The 25,709-nt window shown below is 34.3% G+C and overlaps 1 protein-coding gene across 1 annotated transcript in view; it reads right to left on the reverse strand.

Moving 5' to 3' along the window:
- The window catches only part of LOC142339357 (uncharacterized), a 122,824-nt gene that overhangs the window by 27,228 nt on the left and 69,887 nt on the right, over positions 1-25,709 (reverse strand). The window contains exons 4-5 of the mRNA XM_075389355.1: positions 7,139-7,559; positions 5,496-5,969 (exon numbers count right to left, since the gene is read on the reverse strand). Coding sequence (XP_075245470.1) covers positions 5,496-5,969; positions 7,139-7,559 — 895 coding nt within the window. The remainder of the gene's footprint in view (positions 1-5,495; positions 5,970-7,138; positions 7,560-25,709) is intronic.

Genomic DNA, 25,709 nt, shown 5'->3' on the forward strand with positions numbered 1-25,709 from the left:
CAGTGTTATTTCGGAAACAGCTCAACTGTCTTTTGAAATTAAAGGCTGTGAACTTTAAATGCTATCAGTATCCTGTTAATTGGCCCTGTTTTTTTAATTAATTGAGAAAGCGATTCCCGCATCATTGGACAATATCTTTGATGTGCGCTTGGTTTGCACATCATTCAACCTCTCCACTCAAACTTTCACAGAAGTTCAATTAGATCAGGTTGACTCATTCGCAAAACCGCTGTAATAAAAAAGCAGAAGTAGAAATTACGAAGAGAATATTGATGGAGTGAGATATCCGTGGATCTCGGCAACAATTTTTAATATTCAGAGAACAAAATTTAGGACAGAGAACAAAAATTTTAGTGTGTTCGAGCAAATTTTTCATCGAGCTTTCTCTTGTCTCTAATTTAACTAGAGCAATTTTTTTCTGCAAGTAAATTTTAAACTCATTCAAGAAAAAGAAACCTCCGCTGAAAAATATTCATAAATAGTACAGTACATACCATAGAGCAAACAAGGTTAATGTGTTCTGACTTCAAAACCCAACAATCAATATTAAGATAAAAATGTCGATGTCTCACAATTTAATTGTTTTTATAGGAAACTAAGCATTACCATTTCCTGTCACTATGGTTGAACAATTCACCAAAAGCCTAACAATATGCAAATAAGATCGGAATTTCAAAAAATTAACTACCAATCAAATATGAAGCCGAATTTATTTACCATAACAAACTCATGCCAATAACAGTGCTTAAAAATTCGTAGGTCGTAAACGTTGATAGCAGTTTTACAACGAGATGAGAGAAGATTGAAGTACAAGGTAGCCTTGTACGAGCTATAAGCGCATACACGCTGATCTGAACAAAAATCTATCTTTCGTATGAGCCAGTTTGAAAAATTAATAGTAATTAACAAATAATACAGAAGAGTCCCAATTTCATTTACATTATTTGAAGTTCATGACTGGCTCTATATCAGACTCAGAAACAATAATCTGTCTACTCAAAAGCCCCAACATTGAACCAAGTACGTGTATAAAATGTTGAAAGTTTTTTGCTGTCCATAGATTTATTGGGAGCACAATTATCAACTATCCTAAAGGTTTAACTCTAGTTTGCCAGACAATGAAAGAAAAGTTTTGCTACAGTTTCTGACACATTTCATCTAACAAACAACCAAAACTGTTTACTGTCATGTAACAACAGTCAAAGCACAACAGAAAACCATAATGAAAAATGAGACGAAAAAAGATCAATTTTATGCAGATTATAATTAGAAGGGCACAAATAAGATCTACGTCACAAAAAGAGCCAGACTGAAAGCGACAGATGTTAGGACGTAAATTGTATGGAAAAATAAAATAATTTGCGGATGAAGATTAAGTTTTTTAAAATAATAATTAAATCACGAGTTTGAAGTGTAAAAAGTGTTAAAATTTGTTAATCACAGTTCCAGGTTTATTCTTATCGATCATTTGACAAAAAATGTCAGCTCAGTGTTTGTTGGTCAACTTAACGCCGATATGGCGCCCACCTCTTCATTTGATCAATTCTTTCCTTATCATGATGTGGGATTTTATTATTAAATGGCGTTGGGAATTACTCGTGATTATACCGCTTAATTGTTTCCTTTTTTGCTACACTATATATCTTAACTATAAGGGGTTGAAATTTGTTATTAACGTTCTGGCATACCTTTTTTAGGCAGTTACAATTACCAATTTAGCAAAACAGTTGTGACCAAGCCCAGCAGCTTGTAAAGAAAAAAGAAACAGTACTCTCATTGATTGTTAACAGGCTATAATTTTTTTTACAAAAACTCAATTAGATTAAGTTGACTAATTCCCAAAACCAAACTATTGAAAAGTAGAAGTATCATAATTTGTTTTAGCAAATAAAAAAACTACAAAGGAGAATACTGATTGAGTGAGATATCCGTGGACCTCGGAAACAATTTTTAGAACTCAGAGATTGATTTTTAGAGGGAAAAATGAATAAGAAACAAATTTGGAGAAAGTGGGAAATATGCATTTTTCAAAAATGAACGAAAAAATTTCAATGCGTTTGAGCAAATTTTTCAGCAAGCTTTCCTTGGTCGCAAATTTAACTCAAACAATTTTTTGCGAGCAAATTTTAAACTCATTCAAGAAAAACAAACCTCTGATGAAAATTTTCATAAATAGTACCGCAAAGTCCATAGAATAAACAAGGTTAATGTGTTTTGACTTCAAAACCCAACAATCAATATTATGATAAAACGTCGATGTCTCTCACATTTTAATTGTTTTTTTTTATAAGAAAATAAGCATTCCCATTTTTTTCCCACTATGATTGAATAATCTATCTACAGCCTCACATTATGCAAATAAAATCGGCATTTCACAAAAATTACCATTCAAATTTGAAGTCCAATGTATTTATTATAACAAACTCATACCAATAAAAGTGCTTTTAAATTTTGTAAAAAGTCGTAAACGTTGATAGAAATTTTACAGCGAAACGCGGAAAGATTGAAGAGCAAGATTGCCGCCTACAAGCTAAAAACTCATACACCCTGATATGAACAAAACTTTGCTTTTCACATGGACAAATTTGAAAAATCAATAGCAAAAAGCAGAGTCCCAATTTCAACATTATTTAAAGTTCTTGACTGGCTCTATATCATACTCAGAAAAAATAATCTAAGACTAATCAAGGCCCCAACATTGAACCAAGTACGTGTATAAAATGTCGAAAATTTTTCGCTGTAATGGGCTTATTGGAAGTGGAAGCACCACTATCCATTATCCTAAAAGTTTAACTCTAGTTTGCCAGACCCTGAAAAAATATCTGCAGTTTCTGGCTCCTATCATTTAACAAACACTTGAAACTCTTTACTGTCATGTAACAACTTTTAAAGCCCCACGGAAGAACCATAAGTGGAAAATCTGACAAAAAAGATTAATTTTAAACAGATTGTAAGTGAAGGTCACAGAAAAAACCTAAGCCACGAGAATAGCCATTTTCAAGGCGACGGATCTTGGGTAATAAGACGCATGGAAAAAGAAAACAATTTGGTAACGAAGAGTGAGTTGTTTTTAAAATCATATTCATGGCACGAGTTTGACATGCTAAAACGTTCAACCAGACTTTATCTAGTCAAAAAGGGTACCTGTCTAGACTTTTTTCATTTTATAGGCAAAAGCAGAAAAATTGTTACCTTGAATAATTACGGGTCATTAAACCGTTTCATTAAGCTGTTAACGAGGATCTCTCCAAAAAACGCTAAATCCAAAACTTTTCCTCCGAAACCTTTCTTTGGAATATGAAAACCGAAAGACAAATTCTCATAATAGCGTGAAAATTGTTGTGCAAAGAATAAAAATTAAGAAAAAAACTAAGTTGTACAGACAAGTCGTCAGTGTTTAAAATAAGCGCAATTTCGTCCAGTATACTCCAAGCACAGTTTTGACTTGAAATTTGAAAGTTTTAGATATTTTTTCTGAAAAAATATCGCCAGAAAGTGACCATTATAAACCACATTACATTCTTATATTTATTGAATTCTTATATTTATTCTTAAATTTATTTTTTAAACGAAACATAAAACTTCGCTTCAAAAACAAAAAAATAGCAATTTCAAAAAAAACTTAACTTAGAAAAAAATGAAAATTGGAATGGAATTCATAACATAATGTTCAAATTTTTGATCTTGTCGTTTATGTTTTACAGAAACAGAAAAATCAAATCACGTTTTTTAGAACATATCCTTACATTTAGGATTTGACATGTAGGCAACACTACAATTGCATTCAAGACGCAGTTTCTAACAAAAACAGGAATAAAAGAGAAAACTATCTACTTTGATGGGAAAAAGAGTTGAAATCATTTACTTTTCCTTATGTTTATAAGAAATTAGCTGCTTTTTACTGATAAAAAATAACCAGTAACTTCTAGAGCGTAGATGTAGCAGTAAGCAGTGCCCTCCTGTTTGAATTAACAGACAGGAGAAAAAGCACGTTATTCTCAATAATTTACATTCTCAAAATTTTCACTTTTGTTATTCACTTTAAATAAAATTTTTTCAATTGATCATTCAATTGAACAATTTGATAAAATAGCCGATCTTTGCTCATCGCAACGATTAATATTCGATAATAAATTACACAAAAACTTCAAAATAATGTAAAACATCTCAAGGCAATTTTGGTCGACTGTTTAAAATATAACAGAGCTACACAGATCTTCTACCAACTTGATGTGGCTTTTAAAACAATGGAGAAAAATGGCAATGCAACAAATTGTGAGTGAAAAAATTATTTAAAAATATGTTTTTGAGTTGTGTTGAACAAAATTCTCAGTTCTAATATTATTTTACTTTGCAGCTGATTTTTAATGAATACGATTGATGATAATTGAAATGGTTTCAAAATTGTCTAAAACTTTTATTTTATCTAGATGAATTTTTAATAATTTTTGCAACCAAGAAAATGTTTTAATTCCGGTACTCGAAAAATTTTTTTTGGGCTCGGAACTTTATACCAGCGTGATTTTTTCTGTCAAGCCAATTTTGGCCTATCAATATTTTTGCGGAGAGATATAAAACTGTATTAGTACAAAACAGTACCATTGCAAATTCTTTAAAACTGAATTGATAGTTCAAGACGTTTAAGCAGTTTTAACATGTCGAAGAAACATTAATGTTTAGATCCTTATATTTCCTCTACCTTGTGCGGCCTCTCACACTTATTTACGTTAAAAAACAAAATGATATGAAAAAACCATTTTAAAGCAAAACTTGAAACAATGATTTGATCGGCCTTCTGATATTTTAATGTAACACAATTTTCATTTCTTTTTATTTCAGATACTTTTTAAGCGTAGTACGTACACGCATTTGAAAATCTGAAAAGGTAAAAACATAAACTGATTTTTCATCTCATTTTTTCTCGAGAAATAAAAAGAAATGAAAATTGTGTTACATTGATATATAAGAAGTTTGTAATGGTTATTTTTTGTACTGATATAGTTTTGTTTCTCTCCGAAAATATGTTGATAGGCCAGAATTGGCTTGAAAGAAAAAGAAAGTCACGCTGGTATAAGGTTCCGAGTCCCCAAATAATTTTAGAGGGTCGGAACAAAGACAATGTTTCTTTGTTCGTCAAAACAGTTACAGCCGTCTCTAAAAATTTAGGGCTGCCATTTCCAAAATAGGGGTTGTCAAACTTACACGAATTGTAACTCTTGCAATTTTTTTCTGAAAATGTTCTTTTTTACTAATGACTGGTATTCTTTGCCCCCAGCCGTTTTCATATCAATTGTTTTCTGGCTGGTTTTTGGTTTTGATCTCAAACAATTAAAACTTTGTTACGGAAACTATTGCCCAAACGAATGTATTGTATAAGTTAGGCCATGATTATATATGCGCATAATTTCAGCTGATCGTTCTGGAGGTATTGAGCGATGTTTTTACATAATTTTTCATGCCCGCTTTTCGTATAGTCTCTGATTTAGTATTATTACCTATTGCCAGATCTTGCAGACTGTTAACAGCAGCGTCTAACTCAGCCAATGCACTGCTCATATCCAGCTGATCACTGCTAATGACGTCACTGTGTGATTGCTGGTGGCCTTTACTTTTACTGGACAACTTCATGACGTCACTCAGCTCAGGCTCAGTTATTGGCTGGATTTCTGTGATCTGCCCTCTTATTGGCTGATTAAAAGAGAAAGTTTGCTGCTCACTGATTGGTTTTCGTGCTGCGGCGTCCTGCTGTCTAGTTGTTTGTATATTTAAAGATGGATTACCGTTGATTGATGGATCAATAGAGAATTGTTTCCATTGTAATTTGGGAGATTTGGGCTTCGGGGCTATCGGTGGAGGGGTGGAGGGACTGTGTTTCGAAGAGTCGGATCGCGTCAGCTGAAGTGAGAGATGTGAAGGCGGTGACTTATCAAAAGGTGATGTTCCAGGCGATCCAGAATATTTCAGGATACCTGAAACAAAATTGGTAGTAAAATTAAGAAACTTTTTGCCTTCCATTATTTTTTCCATAACATTTCTATTTGATGTCGAAACTCTGGCCATAGTAAAAGTCATAATGAAGTATTCACAGCTGAAAAATTATGAGACTCAGGTCCAGGGAAAGCATTCAGAAAATTAAAAAAAAAACAACTTTAAAAAACAAATATTGGCTATGTTAGTAGCTTGAACCCGTAAAGTTGAAGCTGAACAGGAAAAAAGTAAAAGCAGAAGAACCCACCCAGACTAAAATCAGCAGTTTTGATTCCAGATAACCAGGTGCTTCCTCAAATGGTTCGAAAAGGGGCTCTGAACAAAATTTTGGTGGAGGGGGTTAGCGGAAATTCGACCATAAAATCTATTCCCACTATATCCGCCTTTTGAACCCTGCACGACCTCTCAAGGGGCGTGGTACTATCAACTGTGAAGGCGGGTTACTTTTAATCAAGATCAAATGCGCAGTCTTCCGGGTAGCGACATAAACTTGTCAAAACTGACCTGCAAATTAAAAGACAACCGCGAAAGTCAACAACAAATGCAATATTTTACAATTATTGTCCAGCATACAAAAATTATGTAGTCAATTAGGTGAGCATTTTAATGTAGCAAATAAATCAAAACTGTCTGTATCAGATAAGAGTGAATACAAAAGGGAGTTGTTTAAAATATCGTTAGAAACTGAGGTTACAATAATAGTAATAATTGGTATAATGAAAAAAGGAAGTGTTCCCACTTGTAGTGCTGGATATATTAGGAATCTAATTTAGCCCAGGAGTAACTAACTAACTAACTTACTGAGCCAGCTGGAGGAGAAGCAATTCTGCTGAGAAATTGAGCCAGGCGGCTGATTAGAAAAGTAAACATTAAGGAGTGAATTTAAAATAAACTCGCTATTAACCAAATATCCCATTTGAAGTTTCTCAAAGTTTTTCCTCACTTGAAACTAGAAATTGGAACTGAAGCACTTTTAGGCTATAAACAGAGAGGCCTGATCTATGCACATGTACGCTCAGAAACATTTGTTTAATAATTGACTTCAATTTTCACGCAAGTCAACCGTGGGTACAGTGCAACTTTACACTTTTGAACTCGCATAAATAAATTTTACATAACTGCTTTTCCTCTGTGTAAAAGCAATGCTAACCCGAGGAGTTTAATGCTTTAAACCCGCTTGAAGGCTTGCTGGGTTCAAATAGAGCAGCAGAACTGATACTGTCACTAAGTTTGCTGCTTTGTGCGTCGTCGGATCCGGTTGACAAATCCTTGAAATGGTACCCCGGGGGGCTAAAATTGTTGACCCGGGCAAATTGTTTATTTTGAAGAGCGGGCGAGTTTGAGGTAGTTCGGGATAGCCCCCGGGTTGGGGGCTTCGCACCTGTGTTGTTATTGGTCGGGGTGTTGTTTGGGGCGGGGGCGGGGGTGGTGGGAGAACGGGGGGAGTCTAAGGGTAGAATGAAACCACTGTGTTTGAACGTGGAAGTTTTCCAGAGTTCGTCCTTGTCCAGAATGTGGTTGACAGTGGCACTAGTTGAGAGAGACCTCTGGCGAGCTGTGCTCTTGTTTTTCTAAACAAAAATCCACAAAGTGATATATGCCCACATGAACAACCCAACTGTGCCCAAAATTTGATCGGAGGCGTAATTTTTAAACAATATTTACTCCCAATGCCACACAGTACTTCAAGCTATTTCATGCTCCACCTTTCATGCTTAAAAAGTTACATTCACGACTGATTTTTTCAGAGTTCAACGAACAATTTCACGCAGTACGGCTTCTAATTTCCAGTATGGCTATACTAATTAAGTGTTTACTATCAAGATTTAATGAAGCTAAATAATGTTTAGGTACTCTTAGAAACACTCAAATGACAACTCAAATCCGGAAGAGAAATTTGGTTACGTTGCCAAAGAAAACTCAATGAAAACACAATAATTTGACTAACTTAGATGAAAAACTTGGGACTTGACTCCCCATACTATTATCCCTATGCTATTTTTGCGACCAGTTTATTGTGAGTGGGGGAGTATTGAGAGGATTATTGCCATTTTAGTTCAAAAGCAACCACTTGTATCCTCTTAGTTGTACATACATAGATGAGTTATAGACATTTCTGTCATTAGAAAAAAATGATGGCGCGTTTTGAGCGTGTAAAATGAAAAACTTTAGTGTCATGACAGAAAACAATGAGAAATGACGTTCTTTAAAGCATCTCGATCATAGAAGGGAAGTTGATCTCCTCTAAAATAAAGTAAAAAGTAAGACTACAGAAGTGGAGAATTGTTTCGAGGATAGTAAAAAGGGGGAAAATAATCAAGTGTAATAAAACATTTAATACAGAAACAATGAAAAATTTTGCAAGTAGGTCAAAAGTGAACAACTTTTGTAGACAGAGAAAACCGCACTAAAACTATCAAAATTTTATAATAATTGCAAAATGCTGAAAATTAACCCCAAAGTGAAAGACAAAAAGAAGGTTTTCAAACTTTTTCAATAAGAGCTGAATAAAAGCTGAATGCGAAAAAAAACACTCTAATACGACAGGTAAAAATGTTCTTTGCTGTCGAAAACTACTTTCTAACAACAAAAACAGACTCAACTAAGTCAACTGAAGAAAAATGTCGGCTCTCTTCAACACTGCATCAACTATTCAATCACTAAAATTATGACAAGTTTTATCAAAACGTTCTGCTTTTTTGGTTTCGGCTACTTCTTCAATAAAGTAAAAAGTTAGAAGTTAGCCCTATTGCAGTCAAAAAATGACACAGGTTTTACATCTATCTTAAGTGAAACTCACAGTTAAAATTCCGCCCTATTCAATACAACCAGCAATGACTAATTTTGTCAATTTCAGGCAGATTAATTGGAATTTCCATGAAAGCAAATGTCTATTGAAAAGTCAGTGCTCCCAAAAAAAATTACGAATTCAATTTATGTTTATCAAAACAACGGGTTTTAAACTAAAGTGGTTTTTTACTAGGTAGTAATCAACGGGTCAGAAAAAAAATGGCAGAGGGTTCTTCATTTGATCAAACAGGTCTTACAGCTGAAATTTTAATAAGTAATCAGAGCTAAAAAAGATAACACAAAAGACTGAACTTCTTCTTTATCAAAGACAACTAAAACGATATTGGAAACGCGTGCATGTCACCATTGCCTTCAAAAAAGAACGATTGACATAATGAGAATACTACGGATTAAATCTAATTGTACAAGTTTCCATCCAATAAGGAGTTCGAACCTGAGCAAACACTCAAAGACAATAATCTTAGAACTATCAAATGATTAAAATCATCAAATAGTATCAAAGTGACAGTTAACAAAGAAAGACTACAAGTTTAATCATTTTTTTAAAAAAAAGAGACAAAAGGGATGAAAAAAATTATGATAAAAGTTTCCTCGAATATCAATGTTCAGTAGTTTTTTCTGCTCTATTATTTTATTCCCTAAAAATAAATAAGACTCAACTAAGTCAATTGAAGAAAGAAATTTGTCCGCTTTTCAGTAGTGCACTAATATCTAACGCTAAAAGTACTTTAAGTTTTCACAAAAAATGTAGGACACATGAGCAAAAAAATAGCGCCATCTTTCAATGGGACATATATTTCTCTAAGATTTCCTGATTCTATGAATACACTAGAGGCAATAATTTCTATTTCGGTAAAAATCGCGCAAATTGACTGCCGTTTGCTAATCAGTAAATGCCTAATCGAGAATTCAATGCTGCCATTAATCTTTAGGAATTTAATTTATGTTAGCATCAAACGGGTTGTTAATTTTGATAAGTTTTGATGCAGTAGGGTGCCTTAATTGGTCAGAAGGCTTCTACAGCAGAGCGTTCAACGACAAAACATGTGCTATAAATGAAAAAAAGATGAAATTCTCAATGGTTAAGGAAAACAAATATCAGAAGTTTTTCGAGTTGTGAATCGTGTCAATAGAAGTTCGTTCAGCTTAGAATATATTTCACTTAGATTTTTTTGAATTTCGTTTTCCAAGAAATTTTCGAGGTTTAAACTTTATGTGAACATTTGACTGATTTCCGCCGCTTTTGTTCACGTTTATGTAATTCCTGACAAATTTTCTGCTAAAATATGTATAAAATTGTCAACAAATTGTGTTCTTGATTTCTTTTTTCAAAATAGACCGGAGTAACTTAATTGTTTAGTTCCCCTCTTTCGGCTAAAAGTGTTAAAATTTCAAAATTTTTTGAACAAAAAATGCAACAAAAAACCTTCTTTATCAAACATTGGTTAAATTTGCCGCAAATAGAGAGCTAAAAACTGCCGATTTAATATTCGTTTACTCCAAAGGGGGCTAGTTTTTTTTCTATTATATGAGTTTCTGGATTCAAAATTTTCTAATTAAACTCGTTAATTATCCAAATTGCATCATCTATTTTTGTTTTTATAGCAAAAGTATCTATTTCGCAAGCAGTTGAAACCAACCTCTTGTTTTTAAGGAACACGCCGCATACCAAAGCTTAGTGTTAGACACATCAAACATAGATTTTTACAATAATATTTATCCGGATTGTACTGTTGCGTAATAGAAAATCTTCAAAATTTTTACTTTTATTTTACTTTAGTTAGAGTGCAGACAAAAATTTTTTGTGAACTTTAATTGAATTCCTGTGTGTTGGCAGCATTTGTTTCTTTTTTTGCAGTCTTGTCAATCGTTCTCATTGGTTAAAGATCCTACTGCCTTTCCTAAATGACATATAAGTGAACCTATATAATACTTCTGACATATGGCATTGCAGATAATTGTTTGAGAAAAGCATTTAGGAATTTTTGAGTTTTAATTTTTTTCGATCACCTATAAGCTTATTATTAACAGATACAGGACTCATCTTCTTTTTATTTATTTTCTTATCGTCACTGTGCTTTCATGTTTTAACTAATGCTTTTGTGGCTTTGGTACAAAAAAATACAATATTTTGCTGTTTTTCCGTTTCTTTCAAATATCGAAGTTCTCTGAGAGATTTGACAAAATATCAGGGCAGCCTATACCTTTAAAACGAAGCAAGGTATATTTGATGATATATAATATGTTTTTAGTGAATTTAGTGTATCTCTCATTTCGATTACCTATATAATTTGTATCTCCACTATACAGCACGAGTTGGCGCTTCTTGAGTTGTTCTAAGAAAAACGGAGCAAACAAATATTTTCTGGCAGTTGGTGACTGAAACTCCCAAAGTCTAGACTAGAATTCAATCAGAATGCGCTGTTCTTGCTCAGAATTTTATTAGCCAATCTAATTGATTATCACTTTGTTAAACGTACTTAGTTATCCATACTGACAAAATGACAACAATTTTGCTAATAAAAAAGTCGGTCGGAAGTTTTTGAAAAACTCCTTGGCTATTTTAAACCGATTGTTTTATTCTGTCACGCATAATGTGATTTGACTGCTGCGTAAGACAAATTGACAGTAGATTTTTAAAAATAGAAAGTGCGGTTCACTGACAATAAAAATTTAGAGGTCATTTCATGAACCATGCAAAGCAAATGGAACTTTCATGTTTTAACAAACGCTTTCATGGCTTTGGCACAAAGAACTTTCATAAAAAAATTAGTTTTTTGTTTTTGTCGAAAACTGAAGTTCTCTGAGAGATTTGACAAAAGATCAGGGCCGCAAATACCTTGAAAATGAAGCAAGGTATAATTGATGATATATAATATGTTTTTAGTAAATAGTTTTTGATTTCAATGGTTTCGGCTCGCAATTTTTGCAAAATTTAGTGGTTTTTGCTGTTAATTGCCGTTTTCTTGTAGTCATATGAATTGTTTTGGATAATGCGAGGTCTTAATTGTTTCCCTGTTGAGGTTTAAATGAACCTATTGAGTGACTTCAGTTGATCGCCAATGGTTAATGTTAATTGATTTCAGAAAAAGAACCGTGTTTTGAACTTTTCCTTCGATGATGACTTGTTATCTACCTATTAAGCATAATTCCCACATACTTTTTGGTCAAAGAGAAGATAATTTGTTTAGTTTAAAATTTTTCTGATAGTTAAAGATATTTTGACTTTGCTATTGAGTGTTTTTTAATAGACTTCAAGTTTTGATTCTAATTAATTTTTCGTGTTGTCAGTTGATTTTGTAGCTTGTCTTGTCTAATAGGCTGATTTGTGGCAGGTCTCAACCGCCCTGTTTTGCGCAACATTTTTGAGTTCAGAGCAATTTTTGTCAACACTGATTATCTTCAAAAAATATGTGAATTTTCAAAAATAATCTATCACTTCCTCATTTGGCAGACAATTACGTAAAAAGAACAGTTGGAATACCGGTGTTGGAACATTATGCGGGAACGCACATTACCTATCCTCCTTGTATGATATTAGTTGCTCAAAAGCGACTAAAGAAAAGCACAAGGGGCTCCGACTTGAAATTCTTTCTATCAGTTATTAGGATTGCAAAACGGATTTCAAATAATAACCCGAATAAATTTACCAATCTATTATAAATGCCAATTCAAATCTGGAGACGGCTTGAAATGTAAACATAGTTTTTGAAAAAACTTAAGCTTTTGCAGTCTAGCAGATTTTGGCAACAAATAACCAAGAAAATGAAATTTCATAGAAATAAGTGAACGAAACTGAACCAAGTTATTACCTAGTGTAGTTTATCGAGTTGAAAACAAATGTTGAAAGTGAACTTTGTTGGACAACAACGACACCCGCATTTCTAGATAAAATTTGTTAAAAATGATCAACTACACTGTATGATCGCAATTTACTTGTTCATCCATCAATTACAAACAAATTCGTTCCTGTTATTTAATCTTAACGATATATATGTCGGTATCGTAATATCTTTGATCACTCTTTACTTCAACTTTTATTGAATCATCATCATCAGGTTACGCGACCTTCATTGCTAACTAAATTGATTGGCACATTCGTTTCCGGTTGGGTTAAATTATATCCTTAAAACGTAAAACTGGCGTCAATTTTCGGTCTGAAAGTCTCACAAAAACTGCTAATAATGAGCTTTTCGAACTTGCAGATACCTATTTGAGTACACTTATAAAATCAATAAGGGTTAATTTGAGTAAAACCAGGGTAGATATCAAAATAAATTCAAATTTAGGTTATCTTCCATTTCGATTAGCTATATAATTTGTATCTCCACTTTACAGCTTTAGTTACACTTTTGGCGCTTCTACAGTTGTTCTAATAAAAACGGAGCAAACAAATATTTTTTTGTCAGTGGGTGACAGAAAATTTCAAAATCTAGACTAGAAATCAGTCCAAATACGCTGTCCTTGCTCAGAATTTTAATCCTCAATTTTACTGATTATCACTTTGTTAAACGTACTTAATTGTCCAAACCAACTTAATTGTCCAAACTAACAAAATGACAAAAATTTTGGAAATACAAAAAAGTCGGTCGGAAGTTTTTCAAAAAACTCCTTGGCTATTTTAAATCGATTGGTTTATTCTGTAACGCATAATGTGATTTGACTGCTGCGTAAGACAAATTGACAGTAGAATTTTTATAAATAGAAAGTATGGTTCACTGACGATAAAATGTTCGAGGTAATTTCATGAACCATGTAAAGCAAATCAAACTACAGAAAATTTGGTTAAAGTTTGGTTATTCAAATAAGAAAATTAGGAAGTGTGTCGATTTAAAACCCTACGATCCAAAAGTTCTAGAAAAATTTCAAATTTGCAAATCCAAAAACGCAAACCAAGAATCTTTAAAAGTTTGCTAGTTCTTCTCAGGAGCTAAACCATCAGAATAATCCATTTTGCAAGTTCATTGAATTTTTTCACGCATAGAGAAAAATTGCTGAAGCAATATCAATAAACAGTCAGAATCTCAGCCAAAAAGCTACTTAAAAGATGTTCCTGACACTTTTTGGCTATGTTAGAATATCGACCAGACTCTATGCAATCACTTCAAGTCTGAGTGGGGGTGTTAGAATATCGAATAAACTAGAGTCTTGAACTTAGTGAGAATTAATAGAAGGAAAGTTTAACTTACCAGATTACCAAGACAGAAGCAAATTGGCCTTGATCACAAAATTTATAAAAAAAAGAATCGTCATGTAATGGTGCTTAGAATCAATATTCAGTTCAAATTGGTGAATCTAGATAACTAATATTAGAGTGAGATTATTTGATGGAAAATCTTCCCATCATGCATTGAATGATTATGAAATACCAGCGGAAATGTGAACGAACTATTAGAAATGTGTAAATGCATACCATCTATGGTACCCCCTGCGACTGATTTCTGGGAAATTTGCAGAAGCAAAACATATTGGGTAACCCTTTCGACCCCCACTGTAAATCATGGTGCTAAGATTAGTTTTGTATCTCGACATTCTCGCACTGATAATGATTATGTAAACAGCTGATTTTTGAGCCTTTTTTCATCCCTAAAATCAAATCAATATCTTGATCTAGTAATCAGATCTCTCCTGTAAATCACTAAATTCTACTGTAAAATATCATTTTTCTTATTCTCTCAATTTGAGAAATTAATATTTCCACTTAGTTTAAAACGATTTTTTTCGCTTGAGAAAACCCACGACCCAACAGTTTATGGGCCCAGAAATTTTCTAAGTCATAAAACTAATTTCTAAAAAAAACTAATTTGATGTTGACAGTCTTAATCCTTTTCTGAAAAATACCTTTTCTTTTCACAACTGTTTTGCCTGCTCAGATTTCAATGGATCAACAGACAGTGAAGCTGCTGACCTACAAAAGAAAAACACAGGACGTTCCAATCTGGAGCACAAGATTTGTGGCAAAGATGCAGACGAAGGGACCCTACAAATCACTACCGGGGCAGAGGAGCAACCCAATGAGCATGCACCACTAGCCAATGGGGCGAGCAATGATAAAAAGAAGAAGAAGAAGGTAATGAAGGATGCATATGAGAAGGAAGTTGCAGACATCAAGGAGAAACGGAACAATTTGTGGTGCGATCTGGCACTGACTCTAAATGCAACAATCTTCATGCTAATGAGACATGACTGTCTGGGACATGACGGCACCGGAATTGAGCAAATGTTTGGAAGCTTTCGCAAGCAAGATTTCAGAGTGTGGAGACGCCAACAGTGATGACTTTGGTGGCACAGCTTGCTCGAATTCAGCTCGAAGAATCTGAGGACTTGGATAGCTTCTTCATCAGAGGACAGGAGTTGCTCACAAGGCTACAAGAAGCCAGGAAGGTGGACTCAGAGACCCTCTTCAACGCCTTGGTCCTCAATGGCGTGCCCATGAGGTATGAAAGGTTTGTTATACAGGGAAGCTTTAAACCGGCAAATAATTCCACAGAGCTGAGGAAACGGCTGCAGAACTTCCTTGAGAGCACAGCACAGAGGCACAAGGGACAAAGTGGTTCAATGGCACTGGCAGTGAAGCATGACCTCCAAAAGGGACACAAGAAAGGAAACTGATTTGTGTGTGGGATCCATGGACACTCTGCCAAGGACTGCAGGAGGACGGAGATAGCACAATGCAGCAAGTGTGGTGAAAAAAGGTTTTGAATCAAAAAATGTTTTGTATGTGCCTGACTATTCTTCAAACCTCTTATCAGTCTCGAGATGCACGGAGTGGAGACGAAGCTTCGTTTTCGAGAAAGGAAACAGCTGCGTGAAACTCCAGAAAGGAACTCGAGTAAAACTAACACAAGAAAATATTTTGTTTTACTTACCCTGCAGCGTTCTAGAACTCAAGATGAGCTCCAACAGCGTAAAACTTGACAGTGCAAAGAAGTGGCACAGATGATTGGGTCAATTGAATTAAGCAGATCAGGTCAGGAATGTACCAGAGAGAGTGGGGGGGACTCGATGATGTATGCAATGTGTGCGCATTGGCAAAGATCACAAAGACTCCAGTACCAAGAGCGTCAGAGACCCAAGCAGAAGAGAAGCTGGAGAGGGTTTTCACAGACGTGATTGGACCTTTTAGAGTAGAGTCACTGTCAAGGTTCCGTTTCTGCATTATAATTGCAGACAGGTACACGAAGTTTGTGATTGTGGTCTTGCTTAAGGCAAAGAGTGAAGCACTCGCTAACCTGAAGAAGACTGTTCTCAGGGTGAGGACGCCCAAGAAAGTGAGACAAGACAATGCGAAGGAGTTTCTCTCGGAGCAGTTCAAGATGTACTGTTTAGATGCAGGCATTCTACTGGAGAAGAGCATACCAGAGACGCCACAACAGAATGGGTTAGCTGAGAGGTTCAACGGGACACTGCTGGAGATGGCAAGATGGTTGATCATTGACTCGGGTCTCCTCAAGATGATATGGGAAGCAGCAGTGCTCCATTCAACAAGGATCGGATCAGGAATTTGGCTGTGAGACAAGAAGAAGAGCTGATGCGAGGTTTAAAACCTAAGCTTTCAAATAGTAAATTATTTAATTTTGGTTGCAAAGTCTTCATAAAGAAGAGGGACAGAGACGTCAGCAAACTTGAACGCAAGGCACTGGAAGGCAATTTTTTGGGTTACACTGAAGGTGTCATCGGAAACCTGGTGTACGGTCCCAGTACAATGGGGTGGTGGCGATTCGAGATGTGAAAATCAAAGAGTCCGAAGTGGGCTCAATCCCTGACAACACAGAGATGCCCAACCTACTAGATGAGGGGTCACCGCAACTGGGGATCTGGCAGCCAGATGATGCTCATCAAAAAGATGGCAACAAAGAGGAGCAGAGCACATCTACTGCAAAAAGCAGGAGTGGAATGACGCAGAGAGCGTGAACACTCAAGAAACAACACTGAGACGAGATGCCTCGGATGTTGAGGAAGCAGCAATAAATGAAGAATCTAATGCAACAAGAGGGAGTCTCGGAGACTTGGAGTCACTGGACGAAAGTGACACAGATGACTTCTCACAGTCAGAGACAGTTAGCTTCTTTTAAGAGGCACTGGAACAGGGGAAAGGCAGAGCCCAGACGAGGGACACGAGCAAGGATTGTTCCGCAATTTTTTTTAGAGAAGTCAGTACCCATTTTGTTGTGACCGAGGGTGACTATGTGGAACCCAAAACAGTCTACGAGGTCATGCAAGGTGACGATTGGGACCACTGGCACCGGGCAATGAAGTACGAGGTTAAGGCAATCCCAAAGAACCAGATTTGGAACCAGATTGGAGACCACCCACAGAGAGGGCCATCATACCGGGCAAAAAGGTCTACAAAGTGAAATTTGGACCAAGTGATCAAGTTGACAAATACAAAAGCAAGCTACGTGGCAAAAAATTTCAAACAAGTGGAAGGACTGGACTACTTTGAGACTTTTGCGCCTACCTGTAAGCCAGAGACATTCAGGATTCGAATTCAACTATCAGTGAATCAGGGTTATGTGATGTACAAGTTCGATGTCAAATCCGCATTCCTGCACTCATCAAAAGAGGAGGAAGTGCATCTGGAACAACCACAGGAATTTTTATAACAAGAATCAGATGGAGAGAAGTTAGTATGTCGACTGAATAAATCATTTTATGGTTTGAAACGGGCAGCTAACAACTGGTACAACGAACTGGCAAACTTCCTACTGAGACAGGGGTTAATCAGAAGCAGGAACAATCATTGCTTGCTCACGAGAGCAGAGGCAGAGGGTCACACCTTCACCTTGGTGCGGGTTGACAACATCATAGTAGCATCAAGAGGCATGGCAGTGATCTCCGATGTCAAAAAAGCAATCGAAGCAACGTTTTACATGGAATACAGAGGGATTTTACACTGGTTTCTTGATCTAAGAATCAGACGAGAAGAGGGAAAAATCACAGTCGACTAAGCACGCTACATAGAAACAATGCGCGAGCGGTCTCAAATGGATCGAGGCAAATACTTAAGAATTCCAGCTGATTTGAATTTGAAACTTCAGACAGCACAAAACGGAGACAAAGAAGTGGACTAGAGGATCTATGGAAGCTTGGTTGGATGACTTTTGCATCTGGCCAAACAGACGAGGCCAGACTTCATGTTCCAAGATTCTCTCCAGACAAACGAGTGCACCTACCAATCAACACTGGCTATGCGGAAAACGACTTCTGTGATATCTTCACGGTTCAAAAGGTTCAAAGCTTACTTACAAAAAAAAGATAGCTATGACTTAGTGGGGGAAAGTGATGCACACTGGTCTGGTGATGTGAACGAGAGAAAATCAACGCCGGGCTTTTACTTCAAGCTTAATTGGCGCAGCACTCAGCTGGGGTGTCAAGAAGCAGACCAAATTGCTCTTTCTTCATCAGAAGCAGAATATCAGGGCATGGCAGCAGCAGTTCAAGAAGCATTTGATCTAAAACAACTTCTGGAGGACTTCGGCGTCCAACAGAAACATCCAATAGCAATTGGAGAGGACAACCAGAGTTGTATCAAATTGTGCCAAAACACAGACTTGCACAAGAGGAGCAAAAACATTGAAACAAAAGTTCACTTCAATCGGGACAAGATAGATGGACTATTTCAATTCGTTACGTCCCTACTGACGAAATGGCAGCCAATATCTTCACGAAATCTTTACCCGTATCGAAGGTGGAAACATTCAGAAATGTTTTGATGGGACCAGACTCTGTGCAATCAGCTCAAGTCTGAGTGGGGGTGTTAGAATATCGATTAAACTAGAGTCTTGAAATTAGTAAGAATTAATAAAAGGAAAGTTTAAGTTACCAGATTACCAAGACAGGAGTAAATTGACTTTGATCACAAAATTTATGTAAATGAATTGTCAATAATGGTGCTTAGAATCAATTTTCGGTTCAAATTGGTGAATCTAGATAACTAATATTAGAGTGCAAAAATTTGATGTAAAATTTTCTCAGCATGTATTGAATGATTATGATACCACCGGAAATGTGAACGATTTCTTAAATGCGTACCATCTATGGTACCCCTTGCGAATGGTTTCTGTGAATTTTGCAGTAGCGAACCATATTGGGTAACCCTTGTGCCCCCCACTGTAAATTATGGTGCTAAAATTAGCTCTGTATCTTGACTTTCTTGCACTGATCTCGCAATGGGTATATTTACAGCTGATTTCTTAGCCTTTTTTCATCCCCAAAATCAAATCACCATCTTGATTTTATAATCAGATCTCTCCTGTAAATCTCTTAATTCTACTGTAAATATCATTTTTGTTATTCTCTCAATTTGAGAAGTTTATTTTTGTACTTAGTTTGAAACGCTTTTTATTCCGCTTGCGAAAACCCACAATCCAACAAGCTAGGTATGCACATATTTTTTGTAGATGATAACTGCAATAAAAAACTGCAACATTGTTCTCTCAGTGTTTTTTTAGTGTTCCTTGTTTATTTTTTTATTTCTCATATTTTTCTGAGATACAAAAACGATCATTGTTGCTCACCGTTACCTCAGTATCGCACGAAACAACAATGTTTTGCATAACTGGGTCACCAAAACAATAAACAATGATTTTGCCTTTTTTAAATTGCAATTTTCGTGTGGTTTTATTGAAGTCGAATCCGTTGCCTCCAGACCAAGCAAGATAAGATATAAAATTGAAACAAAAAAAAGAAAAAACTTTTAGTTTGCTTTTTAGTTCATTGAGTATCGATGCATCGCAAATATTCGACAAACATTTATTCTGTTAAAACTCGTTTGTCTTTTGGTTAGCAAAAGGTGAAAATTTGAGTTAAAAGTTTTCTTTTATTGCAATCACAACTTGTATGATTTACAAATAGTAAACTAAAAGTAAAACCATACAAAGACCTTTTTCCAAATTTTTTCATCTGTTTCCATCAATTTTTCAAACTGTCGGCTAATTTTTGAATTCTTACCCTAAGAAGTTTTTGAGAGCACAACTAAAATTGCCCACTAATATGCAAAGTTGATTACATGCTGAAAACACTAATTTGGCTCATTTGCAAAAAAAAAATTGTGAAAATATTGACAAAAGTGATCAGTTTTGTCCATTAAAATTGATTCTAGTTTGAATTTTTATATAGACCTTAAGCACAAGTAAGATATTGATTTTAAAATCCGACTTTTCGACATTTTTTCCTAATGTCATATCGAAAAAGCTGGAAAATGTTAATTTATTGTGAACTTTGCAGATATCTCAACATTTATTTGGCCATACTTAGCAAAAAAAAAATACATTCGAACAGCAAGTGGGGCTTAATTGTTCCGACCTCGCTTGTGGGGAAGGAACTATATGCGCAAATGAGTTTTTTTTTGTTCAAACAATTTTGACCGACCGATATATTCATTGTGGAGAGTTGTGAAGGATATCATGAAAAAGCTCTTCCAGCGTTTTTTTAAATTTTATTTTTTTCCAGAAGTTATCGAGGTTTAAAGTTTCATATGAACATGGGATATTTGGTTCACTTCTGTTCATTTTTACCGTAATTTTTGTTCGAATTAACATTTTTTCTTTAAAAAAAATTACCTTTCACGGTACAAAATGCATCAATTTTGTGTTCCTAATAGAAGAAAGGCGATTTAAGAGACTAGTTCTGATCTCATAGAGAAGCCTACTATAAAAAAATTGAATTCTAATTGAGAACTGTTTTTCTTTAACATTTTTTTGTTTTTAAGTCATTAAGCATTAAGAGAATAGTCACATTTCAAATCGAGGTTCCGTTAATGACAAACCTCAAATACAGTCCAATGATGCCCTATGAATAGAAAATTAGCCTTCAGGAATCACTCATATTTTTTGGCTTTAACTCTGAGTGTTCGTATTTTTTAAAGAAATTTTGATTTTCTTTTTGAGATTATACTGAAGTTTTGAATTCCAATGGCACAGACAAGTTGACTAAAAGTGCAATGGTCTTCCTAAAGAGCATTAATTGAGCTTATCTTTTGCTTCGAGTGGACAGCTAATGGCTGTTAAGACTGCAAATATTTTTTCGAATATATTTTGAACGTTCCCCTATCTTAAATTTAAATTTGTTAACTGTCTTAAAGTAAATCTCAATAATGGCAGTGTTTCCGTTTTTGCTACTGCTACAAAAATTAAACTGGTTAGCCGTTTTATCTTCAATTTTGGGTTTTATGACTTCGATATGACAAGTTTTCATATAAATTTTAAATTTTTGATTAATTGTTTCATTATTTTGTTTCATTTTGAAATTTGATCACATTGTTCTAAAATTGCTATTTTCCATTGGCTGAGAGATGACGTTAAAAAATCATGGATAAAGTTTTCAGAAAAAGATGATGGATTAAATGGCTCCGGTACTTTCGTCTCTCAGTTTTCATGGTTAAAAAAAGACATATTCTGATGTCTTATTGATGACTGATGAACAACAAAGAGCCCTTTATTACCACCAAGGCACAACGTAGTATATTTTTTTATTTTCGTTGAAAGCAATTGAATTTAATGGCGTGGATACTATCGGTTTTCTCAAAGATTTTGTGGTTTAAAATTATCTGTTCAATTTGTTGATGTTGTGAAGTCTTATAGTTAAAAAAGAAGATTTAATCCTATTTGATCTTTTTACTGCTGAAAAACTATTTGAAAGAAGAAACGTTTTCACTGGAAAGTTTTTTTTATTAAAGGCTTCGAAACTTTTCTCTCATTTTTTTTGAGTTTGCTGCTTTTGATGTTTTCTTTTCTGTCCTTTATGTAGTCGTAAAAAACTGAGAGGTTTCATAGGCTTCAAATTGATATTTAAATGAATGACACTACTCTATGCAGTCAGTTCGTAGCGAATAGTCTTAAATTTTTTGATACTATCGGTTCTCAAAATTTCTTTATTTCAGTTTTTGTTCTTTTCGTCAACTTGTAACTTACTCACATCATTGAGTGGTCAAATCCAAATCCTTGTAATTCAAAAATTAAACTTCCTATTAATATTATGTCATAAATGATGTTTTGTTTCTGGGACAAAATGCGTTTTCATAAATGTTTTTTGAGTGGTCCATATTTATGTTTATTTTCTCTTCTTTTTTACCACATTCGAATGTGACAGCGCCCAATTATTTTCAAATTAGGCCCAACTGAACTTATTTAATTGTTCAGTAGTACAATTGTTGCTCAATTAGTATAGATAACAATTGAAATAAAAAACAATATGCAGATAAGAGCTAATGATATCAATGGCTTCAATAATTTGTGTTTTCGCAGATTGCTTGTAATTTCTTCAGTTTTTCTGCATTTAGTCCGTTTCTTTGACTTCGTCTAATCAAAGACAGGTCCTATCAGTTTCTTAATGACTTTTTAGTTAATTTATTGAGATTTTTATGTTAAAAACTTATGATATTGAAAATTGTTGGTTCAAAAAATGTTGATAGATTTTTGAATTTCGCTTTATTATTTCTTCTTTTTACTGGTCATCTAGTCTCAATAAGGCAAAATCTGATCTACTGTATAGTTAAGATCAGAGAAAATTTATGCAGTAAGGTTTTATCTGATTGAATTTTGGCGTTATTTAGTAGGTGTTTTACATTTAGATAATAATTGTTTTGGTTATTTTGTTTGTTTTTTTTCTCGTAGTCTTTTTATTGGCAGAGCTCGTGAGCGCTATAGTGAGGCAAGGCATTATGTAATTCAGTTCGTAGTTTAGGTGTGTAACGATTTTTTTAAACTCAAACATCTATTTTTGTTTATCTCTTCATTTGGTTCACAATTAAGTCAAAAATGTAGATCAGCTCGGGTCGGAACATCCACATTAACGAGCATCCTTGTTCAAGTCCGCGGGGATAGTATATTTGATAAATTGACAAAATCGCTCCAAAACGTGTCTCTAGGGCTCATTTAAAGCATGACCGAGATTTAAATATGAAAACAAAACGAATTCGAGCGACTTTTTATTAGACTTCCAGTATTAAACCAAAGCTATTCAAGTAAGCGTCTTATATTCTGAATGAAAGTTAATCTAATGACACAAAAGTTAAGAGCGCATTCGAATAAAGAAACCATTCACTCATGCGATCAAAAAGTTATCTGGAATAAAATTCAGCAGTCAAAACTTTTATAATAAAATGACACAGATAGCTACAATAAATGCTTCGAACTTCATTCAAGAGTAATTGAAAACATCTAACAAACTGGATGCAGTGAATGAAAAATTTTATCACTATAATTAACCAACCAGTGTCAACAAGGCACTTTTATGTTGTCACTATTATGTGTACCATTACGATTTGTTGTTTCAAGAGAAATTTGTCATTTTTGTTCAATCTGTTTATTATGTCAAACTTTTTGGCGTACTAACTGTTATTTCAATAATAATGGTAACACAGTTTCAAAATAATCAGTAGCCTCAGCGTCGCTTTAAATGCATCACTTCTATGTAAACATACAAACCAAAAACTCTGAAGTGCTCATCGGGACCTCTTAAAAAAGTGTAGAAAAAACATTTTTTTACTGATTTTCGGGGTGCAATATCAATTTTTGTCGTTCACCAGTCAACTAAATGTTAATTTATATTTGAAGTTTCTCTTCTGCTTAAGTTGAATAAAGTTGTTTTGATTTTAATTGTTGTCTTTTAAAAAAAACATTGAATATTTTACCCAAGGAACAGTCTTTTTTTATACATAATCATCGAATCATCTTTTTTCGCGATACTCTAACTCATCATTCGCCATACCAAGTTAATAGATCAGAACTTGATATACATACCTACATAACCGATCCTCATTTGTTATCGAAAACACCCTTGTTCCGAGCCAATAAACTTGTGTGAAAGAAGGGTGAAAACATAGTCTAACCATTTTTTCTCTTTAAAGTATTTTCAAGTAACAGATGCTGGTTTGAATCCATTTTTAGTCTGCTTTCAAAGTTGCGCCTGACAGTACCCACTAACAAAAGGGTCCTAAAAATGGCGAGTAGCATAGTGCAAAAATGCACCTGTTCATTTTAAATTCCACATGCAGCGTTGTTACCCTAAAACAAATATCACGAACATTATCCTGACTACTGTGTTGAAAGCAAACCTGTTCTTTAATTGCGTTAGTAAATGTTTTTCAAATACAGTTGTTTGCTGTCAATTTCCAATTTCAATTTTTGCCTCCTCAATCTAGGGAGTAGAAATTTCAGCTACTCAGCATAAACAAAAGACCGATAAAAAATTCGAATTTTTGAAAAAAAAAATACCTACATCTAATTTTCATTATGACGAATTCGGCTTCTGAGAGCCACAACGTACAAAAATCTAAAATTTAATATGGTCCAATAGGAGCTGAAGAAAAATGCTGCTTTTAACGAGTGAACTTATCTTACTCAATTTTCTAAACAAATTAAATTAATTCAATCAATTTTATCGATGTATTCGTCGTACACAGTTGTGAGTGGTATCATTAAAAAGCTTGTCAAGCCCGGAATTTCAAAGTAAAAAGATATCTTTGAATTTCACTTTTTCCGACGAATTACGGAGGTTTGAATTTTGTGGACCTTAGCCCAACTTCCGTTGTTTTGTTCACATTTTTCGTAACTTTTGCATAAATGTTCATCAATTTTCGCTGAGACTATGATTAAACATTTTTCACCACTATTTGTTATTGGCTTTTGATTCAAAGATAAACGAGAGTTGAAGAAACGTCTAAACCAACTGTTTCGACTAAAATTTAGGCGAATTCTTCCTATTTTAAATTTTCCGTTTTTCAAAGAAAATGGCATCAAATATTCTGATTTGGCCCACTGTGTTCAGTTCGACTGGTAATGTAGACATAAAAACTGCTAACAAAATCTGTTTTTAATGAGATAAGGGGCTTTTTTATCTCCGATTCTTAGGAGAGTGTACTGTAACTAACACTTTAGTGGTCTTTCACTAATTTCAATCAAAATTATTAAAAAATGGTTTACTTTTTTCATTTATTATGATTTTCGTACGCCAGGATTAATATTTTAAATCTTTTTGGAACAATTTTCGTTGACTTTTTGCAACGAAAAGTGATTCGGATTATATTTTGGGTGTGACCTTTCAAAAATTTATAATAATTTGTAAATAAATAGTCAGAGGTTTCCTGCAAAACTGTTTTCATATTTAATTAATAAGCGGTTTTTTTAGGTTCAATTGAGTTCCATTGGAAAAAAGTGCGTTCACTGAGTAAAGCTCATTGGTTTTATGGCTCTGACTATTTGTTTTTGTAAACTTTTTTTATTGAAGTTATGAGTTTTGTGTGCATTTTATGTTCTTTTTGTGTTATGTCTCTGTCTGGTTAACCAAATGTCTAATTCGGCAAAACCACTATCTAATGAGCTAACAAATCTGATGGTTTCAATTGATACGCAATACTTTACTCATATTATATCGGATAAGTATTTAAATTTCGTCTTTTAATATCGATATATTGACCTCTGGTTGAAGTTAGCTATTTCGGTAACAATTGAAACGTAAATTGATTTGATGAACAGGCAGAAATAACAGGACCAGTTTTGGTCTGGTTGTGCAATTTTCCAATTCAATTTTTTTTGGATTTTAAAACCGGGCGCTGTGCTTTTTTTGTTTTTGTCTTTTATTGCTTCTTTTTAATTTTAGTTGCCGACTAGCCTTATTTTAAATGAAAACTCAATTTGTGACAAATCAAATCTACACAAATATCAAAATCAAAGAATAATGTCAACAAAAGCATGGTTTTTTGGCTTCAAACCGTTTTTGCAAAATTGGCTGTGAAATTTTGAGTTCTTCGTGTATTCGTTGTCATTTTGTAGTCTTTCTGCTTAGTGCAACAAATGACATGTCCGATTGTTCTCGAAGGCATTAAAAATTTAATTTTTTTAAAAAAATTAGAAGCTTATGTTTGTGTTAATACTTAATATATTTTTTTAAAAAATGCTTTCAAGTTT

This window comes from Convolutriloba macropyga, chromosome 5 (genome assembly GCF_964194025.1).
Source record: "Convolutriloba macropyga chromosome 5, txConMacr16.3, whole genome shotgun sequence".
Lineage (NCBI taxonomy): Eukaryota > Metazoa > Xenacoelomorpha > Acoela > Convolutidae > Convolutriloba > Convolutriloba macropyga.